This window comes from Echinops telfairi, unplaced genomic scaffold (assembly GCF_000313985.2).
Source record: "Echinops telfairi isolate 266 unplaced genomic scaffold, ASM31398v2 ScPeMD7_3533;HRSCAF=4204_0, whole genome shotgun sequence".
Classification (NCBI taxonomy): Eukaryota; Metazoa; Chordata; class Mammalia; order Afrosoricida; family Tenrecidae; genus Echinops; species Echinops telfairi.
The window spans coordinates 72,864,080-72,877,950 of record NW_022107431.1 but is presented as its reverse complement, the minus strand read 5'-3'; the positions used below and the strand labels follow the sequence as shown (position 1 = coordinate 72,877,950).

Below are 13,871 nucleotides of genomic sequence, written 5' to 3'. Positions count from 1 at the left end.
AGTACCAAAATAAATATAAAACTGATGTCCACTAAAAGGTAAATGTAAAAATAAATTTGTTTAATTATAAAATGAAATAGTATTTATATAGAGAAAATGACTACACTTATATAGCTTAAGAAAGTCACTTAATATTATACAAAATTAAGAAGCCTAACATACACAGAGGATAATTTTCTTTTCTTTTTCCTTTTTTATTTTCTTGACATAGCAGAATATCTGCAACTAATCTACAGTGGTAGAATTCAAAACCATAGTTTTTTGGAGTGAAGGGTGCATATTATTTTAGGTTATGAAAAGATTTGCTTCTAGATTGGATGGTATTTAAACAGTATTTAAACCTTTGAGAGATATCACATAGCTATATATTTAAATTGGAAGAATTTACTGTAGCTTGTGTAAATTATAATTTTAATAAAATTCCGGAGGAAAAAAATTAGAAGTCAATAAATTTAAGCCATTTAGGAAAGGTTTAGGAACTAAACAACCATCTCTAAGAACATGGTTAAAGACTGCTTGTCTGAAGTTGTAACATTGCATGGTTAGTTTAATTTGAGTGTTAGGAGTTCAAAAATAGAATCAGTAACAATATGAAGATTACTAGCAGTGTGGCACAAAAAAGTCACATATAGTCATATATCCACAATACACACACACACACAGACACACACACACACACACACACTAATTACCAATTGAAGCTGAGCACATTTGTCTCATGTGGGTTTCTATGACAGAAGGGTCCCGAGAGCTGTAACTCCCTAATTCAGGATAAAAGCTGGAGCCAATATCATCTGGCGGGCTGTGTCTCCCTGGTGGATAATTCTTGGCTATCCGAGGGTCCCAGTGTTCCAAGACTGGGTGGTTCCAATGTATATATTTACCATCAAACTGTGGATTTCCATACCAGCTGTAATAAAATACATGTAAATGATAATTCAGAGGTGGCAGTTCTTCTAGGTTGAGTTCAGAGTGTTTGGAAGGTTGCATAGTGATTTCTACACTTTTTAAATTCTTGAACTTTGCTTCACTGCTGATTGTGTCACTCCTTTTGGAATCAAATTTTTTCTCCAAGTGAATAGTTTTCTGTCGAAATTCTGGAAGAAGGTCAAGTCCAAAAGGATCTCCAAAAGTAGCTGTATTTGGTCTCAGTGTTTTTAAGCCCATCATCAGTGAGAAAATAAATAAAATAAAAAGTGACAAAATGATGCAAGTCCTTCTCCGAAACTTTGCCATGATGACATACTTTAAACTCCAAGAAAACCCTCCATGATGTTTTGCTGTAATTTTTCAGGGAAACAGACAATTAGTAAATGGCATTTACAATTGTTTTTCTAATATACTCAAAATAAAAACCAAAATAAAATCATTTAAAAATTAAGAAACATATTATGGTTTTAATTATAGCATCAAATACTGATATCTACTGACGAATCTATATCTGGCTAGATGAAATGGCAGTACCTATTTAGGAATATTGTGTTTATTTGCATGACAATTATATATATATTTTTTTGACAATTATATTTAATAGATAAGCATTTTAAGGATTTTGTTTCTAAAAGCTGAATATATTTATCTTCCATTTTGTGACCACATTGAGTATTTTCAATTTACAAAGGGAATATTTATCTACATAAGTCCCACTCCATTGAGTGGGTTCTGATTCAGAGAGACCCTGTAAGGCAGAGTGAGAACTCTTCTTTGAGGTTCCACAAGTCTAAATTGTTATAAGAACATTAAAACATCACAGTTAATAAAAAAGAAGTAGTTGTGAATATACTAAAAGCCTAGCCATAATATGAATTTTCAAAAAGGTGTGTTTTAAAGACTCAAAGAGAATAAATTAAAGCAGAGGGAAGAATGATCACATGGCTGACAGTCGCAATCTATGTTTCAACTTTTTACTTTGCATCTTTGATGCAAGACTTCCTGAGCACAGGTTATAAACACGAACATACAAAATGGCTCTGTACGCACTGTTTATACAATTGTCTAAATGAGTTTAATACATGCATGCATCGAATGTTGCATATAGACAAACACACATGAATAAAAGAGTTGCCTGTTATACACATATTTCCTGTTTTATTTCATTAAAAATTAGTAATGACTACATTTTAAAAACTGACAACATACTGGTGTTAGTCTAAAGAATTCAGTTAAAATAAATATAACCCTGACAAAAAGACAAGAGAAGTGATACAATATAATGAGTAATCCAATACACACACATAAAAATCTACTATGAACTGTGGCTTCTATGATGTGTGCATGAAATATTAAAATGATTAAGCATGTTACTTTTTGTGCTAAAATCAGAAATTCTTTTCAAAGTCAATCTTGTGTAATTGTGAAATGTATCATAGCTAAAGGATAACAAAAAGGGCATATGTCTAAAGTATAATTATGAACTAAAAGATCTAAGGAAGCACTTTCTGAATGAAGAAAGGTTACAGTGCAAAAGCTCATCACTACCTGTGTTCTCTGCCACTCTCCAGCCCTGCTCTTGTCCCCGTGACTTATGTGCTTTCCGACCCCTCAACTTTCTTTGTGGTTTCTCACGCAAAAGCACACTCAACTAGACTTAATTTCATATTGTCCACAGAGAATTTTACTTATGTACACATAGACAGTTAGCTATGGATATGTATATATTAGTACAAGCATAAATATAATTAAATATGCACATGACATATAAGCCAATGTACATAATATATATACATATATCATTAAAAATACATAAAATATGCAAAACTCTTGGGAAATATTACCACTAAACCTTCTCTGACACTTTAACTGATGCAGTTTCCTTCCATTCCTGCATTCTATCACACCAACCCCTTTTTCTCTCATATAAAAAGACATGAAAAGAGACAAAAACAGGTATTTGAGGGGGTTCCCCCCCCAAGAAAAACAATTTTTTTCAAAGCTATGTTTGTAAATTTTTTTTTACAAAATAACCTTATCATCTTCAAAGTACTCTCCATTACAATTAAAACATCTGTCAAATCTACGATACCATTCTTGGAAACATTTTTCAAACGCATCTGTTTGGATATCTGACACTTCACTTCCTCCCTCGTTTTTTTATTCACCTCTTCTACATTGTCAAATTGCTGTCCTTTCTTGTCCCTTGTGGCAGTTACATAATCTTCTGTCAACTTGAGTAAAGAAGTGGAGGCTACCCTGTCCATCAGGTCACAGCTTGATGACCTCATTTTGGAGGTGCAATGGAGATAAGTAGCTCACTAGAGGCCAGGCACACTCTGTTTCACCTTCCTGTTGACAAGCCATATGGAGCCATGCTGATGCCAGCCAGAGCCCTGTAGATGTTTCCACCACCACTGGATCCACAAGACTTTCCACCCACAGGCCTGTGATCTTCCTGCACGTAGTATCATTGCATGTGTTGTGTGATTTTGAAGAGGAATTTATAGTATCAGACATAGGGGCTAATATTGGACTTATGGACTTGATCTGGACTGGGCTGGGATGTTTTCTTAATATATAATTACTGATTGATGTAAAACTCTCACAGACACATGAGTGTCTCTGGATTTGTTTCTCTCGTCAATCCAGACTAACACATTCCTCTTCATCAAGGAAACAGAAAGAAGTTGCATAGAGCAAGAGCAGGTGAGTAAGGTGGGTGGGCAAGATAGGCATGCCTTTTTTAGCCAAAAACTGGTGCGCTGAAATGGCTGCATGAGCAGGCGTATTGTCAAGGTGGCAAAACCAGTCCCTGCCTGCCACAAATTAGGCCATTTTTGTCACCCTCTGCTATGCAATCTTTACAGAGCCTCTAATAGAAAGTTTGATTAACAATCTGACCTGGTGGAACAAACTCCAAATGCACTGCTAGTTGACATTTTCATCCATTCAGGAACTTGATGGATGTCTAGAACAAAGTTTGTCAACAATCAACATTTCACCTGTTTTGAGATGAGAAAACTACTCGTATGCTTGAACCTTTCCCATAGCGCTGTCATTTATCAGCTGTGTTCAACATCACAGCAGTTTGTGCAGCACTTTTCCTGAGCAGAAAACAAAATTTCACAGCCAACGCTGTTCTCTTAAATCGGCCATCCCAAAAAACAAGGTTCAAACAAAACTGCTTTTATGAAAAAATTCACTGTGACCCGAGAGAACTTCCACAGGCGACGCCACTGGGTGCACTAACTCAGATCAAATTGTTCCAACTTGAAGCTCACCTTGCAGGAAAAATGTGTACTACGAAAGCTCCAATTCACCAAGCACAATTCCATGATTTGGGGTGTACCCACTTGTATTAATTGGAGATTTTGTTTTAATAACTATGTTAATTTCTAATTTGAGGAAATGTCAAATATTCCCTTTCCTAACTTTATAAACCAGATATTCAAAGTAATACTTTTTTACTTTCGCTGTTCAAAGACTAATTTGGGAATCATTCCTGCCATATCAGGACATCATCCCTTGGAAAAGGGCACCATGTTGGTAAAACAGAAGGGCATCAAAAGAGATGACGACCCTAGACAAGATAGATTGACAAAGCAGTTGCAACAATGAGCTCAAAGATAACAAAAATTGTGAGGACGGTCCAGGCCTGGATAAGTGCTTCATTCTGTTGTACACAAGGTCAGTGAGTTCGAACCAACTCAGCAATACCTAATGACATAATGTCCTACCATGGTCTTTTTAAAAAATATTTTGATAATACTGCATTGAAATATTATGACTATAACCACAAGACTGGACTCATTGAGATATGTTGCAATAATCAATGACTAAAATAAGGCATAATATGCTAAAACCCATGGCCAATGGGTAAATGCCTAATCAAGTGACCCTGTAAGACAGAAAAGGTCAGAACTGTGTCTTAGGGTTTCCACAACTAAATCTTTATAAGTGCAGAAAGCCTTATCTTCGTACAGAAAGGTTGGGAGCTTTGAATCTCCAACACTGTGTTTAGTAGCCCAACATTTAACCCATGTACCACCTCATTTTGACTGATACTAAAGCAAGTATTATAAAATTAGACAACTGATTTTACGATAAAAAAAGATTTGAGTCTTTACTCCTTTATAAGGTACAAAAATTCATTTTACTGGTTGGGACACCTAAATTTTTCCAGCAAGTAAAACATAAAAATGTGTGTAATTCAGTTTCAACTAAACAAGTGTCTCTTAAGCTAGATGGTACATGAAACAGGCTGAGTAATAGGACACAGCTTTTCTTCTCAAGGTCTACAGAATCCATGGGGAAGACAAGCATACAAAGAAGTACAACACAAAGAAGAAAGTGCCGGAGAGAAATAAATTGCCATATAAATCAAGGAGGTGATTTAAAAGAAAACACTATAGGATAAAAACAAAAAATTTAAGATGCTTAAAAAAATGAATGCAGAAAATGGCTACTAGAAATGGCAGCTACGACTCATCTGTTGGTAAGTTTGCCATATTCATGCAGAACCTTTGCACATGCCAAGAGGCAACCATTCATAAAAACACCAAAGGGATGCTGTGTGAGTTCAAATCAGGCAAGGTGTGTGTCTGGGCTGTATCCTTTAATCGTAGGTATTCGATTTGCATCCTCAGCAGATAACGCAAGAAGCTGGACTCTCTGAAGAAGAATGTGACAGCTGGATTCGAGGAAGATTCATTAGCAACTGTAACATGAAGAGGACAACTGCCAAAATAGAGGACGGCTTCAAGTGCATGCTGAGGGTCTCAAGATTAAAGACTGCAATCCTTCATTATGGATTACAATACAATGTAAAGAAAACGAAAATCTCACAAATGGCCCAATAGACAACATCATGGTAAATGAAGAGAAGACAGACGTTGTAACATTTCATTTTACTTGAATTCACTAACAGGAAGCAGCAGATAAGAAATGTAAAGGTGTTTTGCACCAGGCAAATCTGCATAAGACCTACTGAAAGTGTTTAAGAGTAAGAATCTCACTTTGAATACTAATCTGTGTCTGATCTAAGACAGGATATTTCCAATCACATCACACGCATGTGAAAGCAAGACAATCAGTAAGAAGACTGGATATCATGCTTGGCAGAAGTGTCAGCTAAAATGTGGAAGAACCTAAAGATGGAGCGACCCAGTCAGCAGCTGCAACAATGGGCTCAAGCACAACTGTGAGGATGGTGCAGGACCAGACAGCTTTATTCTGTGGTACATAGGGTCTCTCCATGGCCAAGCCCACTCCAATCACCTCAACATAAATGGTAGAGGAAACAATAGGTCCAAACATATCCTACAAAAAAGAAAGGTGTGTGTGTGTGTGCAAAAGCCTCTTCTGGCTGCAGCACAGGAATCTGGATGGTGTGGCGAATAACTCCTTTGGCTGCTCACTGCAATCTCAGCAGTTCGAAAGAACTGGTTGTTCCTTGGGAAAAAGACAAGGCTGGAAAGTAATGAGTTACAATCTTGAAGACCCACTGGGGCAGTTCTCTTCTGTCTTAGCGGGTTGCTGTGGGTCAGAATAACTGGGTAGTCGGTCTGATTTGGGCTGTAGCACACTTGTGCACAGAAATGAGGTAAGACAAAGCTGTGGGGCTTGTTGCAACCATTGCTCCTTACTGAGAGGAGAGTGCAGTGGTGTGGGAAGCTGTAGTAGACCACTGGAGCCTTAGAAACAAAATGCTGGCACCAACAGAGTTTAGAACAGAAAGATAAAACATGTATAAAAAATGAAGTTCATCCTATCAGACTTTATACCATTGTCTGACTGTAACACTCCACTCACTAACGATGACGCTGTAACCTGTTAACAGCTGGTAGGTCTGAACTGCTGAGATTGCAGTTAGCAACCTCAACTTCCTTGAGTGCTGATAGTGAATTCAAGTAAAATGAAATGTTTAACAACTTTAATCTTCTCTTCCCTTTTCATATTAAAAAAGAAACTGTCATTTCTTTCTGCCAGATTTATAATATCATGCTCAGTAACTCCATGATCAACATGTATGATTCATCCAATAGTAAATCTATCAATTGACTCCTTCATTGCTAATGAACTGTTACTTCAACCTACCCCACGTACTTAAGTGTCAAATGCATAACCTGGATCTTGTAATTTTCAATGCTTGTGCCAGTCCAAAATCTTTTTTTTTTCAACTTTCCTACTTTCTAAACTTAACTGTCCAAGCTTTGCCCCCCTAGTGTTGTATCCTCATTCTGGCAATTGCTTATGATCATTGAGCTGTCCCATGCAATGGCTCTACTACACTTTCCAGTCCTTTATGTTTTGTTTCTACAGACACAGCTTATAAATTGACAGAAGAGTAATGTTTAATTCTTCAACTTAATTCTGCAACTATCCTTAATTCTCTTTATCCTTCTTTCTTTTAACACATGCCTCCTAAAAATTCAAATACATACTGCTAATTTTGAACTTGCTGTACAACTACAGGATGATATTGGGGGACAAAAAAGCAGGCTGACTTTTAAAATTGACTTTGTAACTATATATATATCAAACAGCCACTCAAAACTAATTCCCTAACATTATACCCCAGAATGTTCACTTCTCTAATAGAAAAAGGAATGACTTCATTCCTTCTTATTTTTTCATAAAACTTGCTGGTACATGAAACCTGTGATACAGTGATTTACTTAACGTGGTTCTACTCACTACAGTTTTTGTAACTCCCACCAAAAGGCTGCTTCCCAGTGATTTTAAAGGTGGGGGAAGATATTGAAAGGATTACATGATTCCCTTGTTAAGTGGGTTCATTGTGATTCTAAGTGATTGGAACACTAACATAGGGAGTGGTCAATTTTGCTAGCTTGCTGGGAATAAGTTAGCTAGCAGTCTGAGGGGAGGATGGGAGGAGAAACCTCACCACCAAGGAGAGACAAGTCAGGAGTGAAGTGTGTCCTTTGGACTCTGAGACTCCTGTGTACTGAAGCTCCTTGATCCAGAAGACAGTTGTGACACCAAAGGAGCAGCGGAGGAGTTGTAGAACCAGAGTGGAACCAAGAACCAAGAATGTGAGATGGAGCTCAGAGCCCATGGCTGGATTGTGGAGTAGGGTACCTCTAGGCCAGTGGTTCTCAACCTTCCTAATGCCGTGACCCTTTAATACAGTTCCTCATGTTTCCTTGCTACTTCATAACCGTCATTTTGCTACTGTTATGAATAGGGTGACCCCTGTGAAAGGGGCTGCAACCCACAGGTTGAGAACTGCTGCTCTAGGCACTTAACTAGGAGAGCTGTATGTTTGCTGACCTAAGGAGTGAGAGCTGAAGCTTACGGTGGAGTAGGGTGGTGGAGTAGGGTGCCCTTTAGGCATTTGTTGGCAGTCCTGAAGGAGCTTTGTAACATTACCCAAGCAAGGCAGCGCCGCTGGGCCAAGAGGCTGAAGGTCAAAGAAAGGTGTGCCTGTGGGACACAGCAGAGAAGAGGCTGTCAAGACTGAACAACAGTATCCTGAGTATTTCTCACCTAATTTGTAACCTGTTAACTGCCCAGTAAACCCCATAATCCTGAGTATGGTGAGTTGTATGTGGCCACCACAATGAATTATCAAACCCAGGTGAGAAGTAGAGTACTGCGGGTGGAACTGCTGGTGTCAAAACTGGAAAGGTTGGCAGGTGTCTCACAGCAACAGGCCTTAGGCAGCGGATGCTGGTGATGGTACTTATCCTTGCCCTGCTCAAGTCAAAGGAGGTCAGAGCGGTCACCTGGCCTTTTTATTTTTCAGCCCTCCCTTGCTCTCCTATTTCATAGAGGAAACATAATTAACGATACAGAAGCTCTCTAATCTTCTAATGATCTTATTAACTAGATGTCTGATACATTTTTCATGTTTTAAACAAATATTTTAAATTTTAATATTTCTTCTACTTTACCACTTTGTTAACTCTGGGCAAACTCCTTTTATTGAATCTTTGCTCATTTTTTAGAACTATACTTTTTTATTCCTTTTACTCTTCTTAAATTTCATTTTTATTATTTAAAGTTTCTGCTCATTCTCTTAATTCATTTGCTAAACTTTTTTTATAAATCTAAAATTATTTCAAAATGAATAAGGAAAAGAATCTCAACAGTGAACCGAAGGATTCGGGCAGTTAACATGTTAGGTGGCATCCGGTCAGTTCTGACTGACAGGGGCCCCACGTGCAGGACTGCGCCATCCTCACCACCACTGCCATGCTCGAGCCATTGTTGCAGCCACGAGGATGATCCAGCACGCTGACAGCATTCCTCTTTTTAATTGGTGTTCTACTTTACCAAGCATGACGTCCTTTTCCAGGGACTGTTTTCTCCTCACAACGTGTCCAAAGTATACGAGACAACGTTGCCCCATCTGTGTTTCTAGCAGAAGGTGCATTCTAGCTATACTTCTTCCAAGACAGGATAGCTTGTTCTCATTTTCGATGTATTTTCAATATTCCTCACCAACACCAAAATTCAGACACACCAATTCCTCAACCGTCTTCCTTATCCCTTCCCTTTCACGTGCATATGACGCAAATGAGAATACTGTGGTTTGGGTTAGGCGCACCTTACTCTTCAAAGTGATATCTTTGCCTTCAACACTTTACAGAGGTTTTGTGCAGCAGGGTTACCCAATGCAATCAAGTTGTTTAATTTCTTGACTGCTGCTTCCATAAGCCTTCCATGTAGATTAAAACTCAAAGGTAAAGAAATCCGAAATCCTCACATCTGGACCAATAAAGAACATCTTGATAAATGGAGAAAAGATTGATGGAGTAAACTCCTATCTCTGAGAATGCCCATATCTCTGAGAATGCCCACCTGACACAGTCCTTCAAGCTCTGCAATGCATGGCTCCAGGGAGGGGCAGACCCACAATCTACACTGTGGCAGTGCTGCTGCATTGGATAGGAAGGAATAAAGGGAACATTCATTTGGCCAGCTTCTGCAAGTCATTGCTCTGAAATTCTAAACTCCTTCAGATAAAAAATGTCTTTCCTTTTAAATAAAGAAAAAACTGTGAACTTTGACAATCCATGAAGCAGTAAAATATTTTTGTGGATCTGTTATATTAAAAAGCACAGATACAGAAACCAAGAGACACCGTGACATTGGAGCAGGAACCAGGAGCCACAACAACAGACCCAAGAGCAAGAGCGTAAGACAAAGCAGTGGACTTCTCAGTCCAGCTCAATGCAGGTCACAAAACAGTGCCTACTGGGTATTACAAATCATTCTATAGGCCTCAACATTTTAACATGCTTTGCATAACCTCCTGAGTGGACGGACCCCTCTACTTTAAATTTAACTGGCCCAGCAGATCCCATTGGAAGCCTCTGTTTTGACTGAACCTTTTTTGTGAACACACCCAAATGAGACTAAGAAAATGCAAATCTGAAATGCAGTATGACTGGGAGAATCCTGCAGCCATCCTGCAATCTCTGATCTGAGACGTGTTTGAACATACTTTGTTTGGAACACACCTCTGCATGCATGAATTGGAAACTTGTGGAAATGTTTTCTTACCCTCATAAAGATTTTGTCTTGTCTCCTGACAATATTCTGATACTTAAAGCTCTGCTGAGAGTTAGGGGAAAAAATGCTTAAAACTGGCCAAAAACAAAACAAAACAAAAGAACTAAATGCTAACTCATAGCGAACCCCTGTGGGTTTCTAAGACTCTTAACTGTTCACAGGAGTAGAAAGCCCAGTCTTTCTCCCAAGAAGCTGCTTGTGGTTTCGAAGTGCCAGCCATGCAGATCACAGCCCAACGCATAACCACCACACCACCAGGGCTCCTAAACTCTGCTAAAAGCTTTTTTTTTTTAAAAAGTGCACTGAAGTCAGTTCAATTGTACCTAATCATGGTGACACCAGTATGTTTATTACACCTGCTCCATGGAGTTTTCACGACTTTGCTTTTACAGAAGCCAAGTGTATCTTCAGAGGGCCTTCTGAGTGTGAACCTGCAACCTAATGGCTAGGAGATTGCTGTTGCCACAGAAAAGTGAGACCCACCTAAGGAATCTTGGCTTTAAGTCAGGAAGGTCTCTTTCGCTTACCAATTACATGACACTTGACAAGTTATTTAACTTCAATGAGCAAAACTGCCTCATCTCTATTAGCACAAAGTCCTAGTAGTACCTAAACCACATCTTGACAATAAGGTTATTAATCCTTTCTAAATTCAAATTCTATATAATAGAAATGAAAACAATTACCATAAACAGTCAATTAAAAAAATCTAGAATATTATCTTGAACTTAACATTAGTAAATCAATTAAAAAAAAAAGTATAAGACACTTTCTCTAGGCAACGCATCACAACTTCCCTTGTTGTTTGCTTGTGTATTGTGATACACTTTGGAAATTTCAACTTCTGCAGCAGCCAATCCTTTCTGGAATTTAGTAAGCCTCCTCAGGATGAAAACTGATTAGTACAGATGTTGCTATAGACATAGAAGTCGGTAAAAATCTGAGCAAAAAATATAATGATCACGAAAGAAACCTCAAGGTCCAGCAAGATAAGAACAGGGGACTTAGAAATGATAGTGATACTTTGATAAAAATCATGACCATCTATCAAAGCTAACATAAATTGAGCACTATGGTCAACTGTACCCAGGTACATTTCTGTGTCAAGTGAGTCTTGTTTTTAATCTTCAAATAAATCCTGTGACAGACACCCTTAACACCATTTTACACATAAGGAAACTGAGGCATACAGCAGTTGGGACCTTTATCAAAATCCGTGGCCTAGCAAATGTGTGCAAGTGACAGAGCCAAGTTCAGCTACAGAGCTACCAACTCTTGCTTCCCCTGCTATTCTGCCTTCCAGTGGATATTAGACTAATCATGTTTACCACACATGCCACTTTTGTGAGAAAACTGCTGCCACTTGCCCAGGCATCCACTTAAAGATTAGAAAATAATTATTAAGGATTACCAACTCCATAAACGAAGGAGCCCTGGTAAGCAGAGTGGTTTATGCACTAGCTGCTCAGCAGTGGAAACCACCCCCGGCTGGGCAGAGAAAGAGTTTTCTAGCCAGGGAAAGAAACTCATAGGGTTGCTAGGTGTGATGGCCACTCAATGGCAGTGAGTGCTTTTGTGTGTGTGTTTGTTTTCAATTTACTCCATGAATTACAGCTTATATTCAATCTGAAAACAGGTTTCTAAAGTTTCATCATACATTCACTATGCATCACTTGAATTACAGCAAGCGGGTCTAGATATGCCTTAAACTGAGGCTGAAAATCCACACGAGTCATTGCTCTCCACTGATTTTTTTCGGGGCTTACATACAGCTCACTGTAAATGAAGTATAGTATTGCCAAGCAAACAACAGTGACTTCCTATCACCAACATTTAGATTTGATTTTATTTCTTTCAAACTACTGCCTGAAACTAGCCTATCTCAGTCCTGTTTTTTAACCGATTTAAGAAACATTACCTTTCCTTATTTTAAACACTTCCACATTTCCCCTTAACACTTATCTGTTGGGTTCGTCCAACAATAAAGGTGCAAATCCACCGCCAGTTGAGGCTGGGTGTCAAGTGCTCCCACGGAAAATAGGTGCTAGACTAGAGGGGCCGCGTCCCGAGACTGCAGACAGTGAATAGGGTGACGGATGGATGGGAACAGCCCCTGCGGCCGGCCCGCCCGATTCGGCTGCAACCGACCCTTGGCGGCCTGACTCCCCCAATTCTCCCGGGAAACTCAAAGCAGAGACTGGACGCGGAAACGGAAGAACAACGGGTGGAAGGGCTTCCGCCGGTCCCGGGATGCCCAAACCGCACGGGACAGCAGGGAAAACCGAGGGAGCGGGCGTTCCTCGTCTCCAACAACGAGGCAGCGCCCAGCAGGCCTGTGGGTGGCCAAAAGCAGGGAAATCAACGCAGGCGCAAACAGGAACTAACAGTGACAAGGAGGGACGGCCCAGGCTCCGAGCTCAGGGTTCCGCGCCCCTCGACCCCGGTCCGGGGGTGCGAGGTCAAAGGGCGGCGGCGGAAGCGCGCCAAGTGGATTGGCTTGCGGGCCGGCCGCGCAGGCGCTCCAGGTGGGGCCCGTGCCCGCCGCAGCGGCGTGTGCGGACCTCCGAGCCCTCCGGTTTCTTACCTGGGTCGGCGAGTCACGGGCAGCGGCGCGGGTGCAGGGGGCTCGCCGGCCGCGGCCAGAGCAGAGCGCAAACCAACGTCCCCGGGCCAGCCCAACCAGTCCCGCCCTGCAAAAGGCGCGCGCAGGGCGTTCCGGCAGCCCCCGAGGGGCGGGGACTAAGCGGGTGGGAGGGGCTCCGTGAGTGGGCGGGGTCTATGGTGGACGGAGCTCGTGTCAGTCCAGATCCCCGAGGGTGGCCGCCACCTCCCTCCTTAGTTGCAATACTGGGAGGCCCAAATGGGAGAGAGGAAAGTAAAGGACAGCAGGTTCTTGGGCAAATGGTGGCTTGCATTCTGCACTCTCCTCGCCCTTCTACTAAGGATAATACATAACTGCCATAGAAACTTCTTTTAAAGTTCAACAGGGAAGCCTTCACTAGGACAGGTTAGCTTTTTTGAGGGGAGGCATTTAAAAACAAAAGCTGTAGGTTCTGGGTTGTTTGCCAACTTTTTTAGGTTGAGGGACCATTTTACTTTTTTTTTTAATGGAACTTTGTATGAAAGTCCTAGATAAATAGATAAAAATGGATATTTTTAAGTAATTTACAAATGCAATTTTATAATGCCACATTTTTATCCTAGTTCTTTTCAAGAACAATAAGGCTGGTTTGAAGACCAAGCAAATTTGAAATAGGGGTTACAGCTAAGGTTCCCATCTTACATCAGCTTCAACAGCCAAGAGAATTCTATATTTTGTTTTGGTAACATAGTTACCAAGAAATCCTGAATCAGCAGACTAGAATTTACCAAGGAGAACAGTTATATGGGGACTCTCA

At 40.2% G+C, this 13,871-nt stretch overlaps 1 protein-coding gene across 1 annotated transcript in view; it reads right to left on the bottom strand.

Moving 5' to 3' along the window:
* Positions 1–13,145, bottom strand: part of MANEA (mannosidase endo-alpha) — a 32,871-nt gene extending 19,726 nt beyond the window's left edge. The window contains exons 1-2 of the mRNA XM_004710913.2: positions 13,058–13,145; positions 693–1,280 (exon numbers count right to left, since the gene is read on the bottom strand). Coding sequence (XP_004710970.1) covers positions 693–1,236 — 544 coding nt within the window. The 5' untranslated portion in view covers positions 1,237–1,280; positions 13,058–13,145. The remainder of the gene's footprint in view (positions 1–692; positions 1,281–13,057) is intronic.
* Between the last annotated feature and the right edge of the window lie 726 nt (positions 13,146–13,871).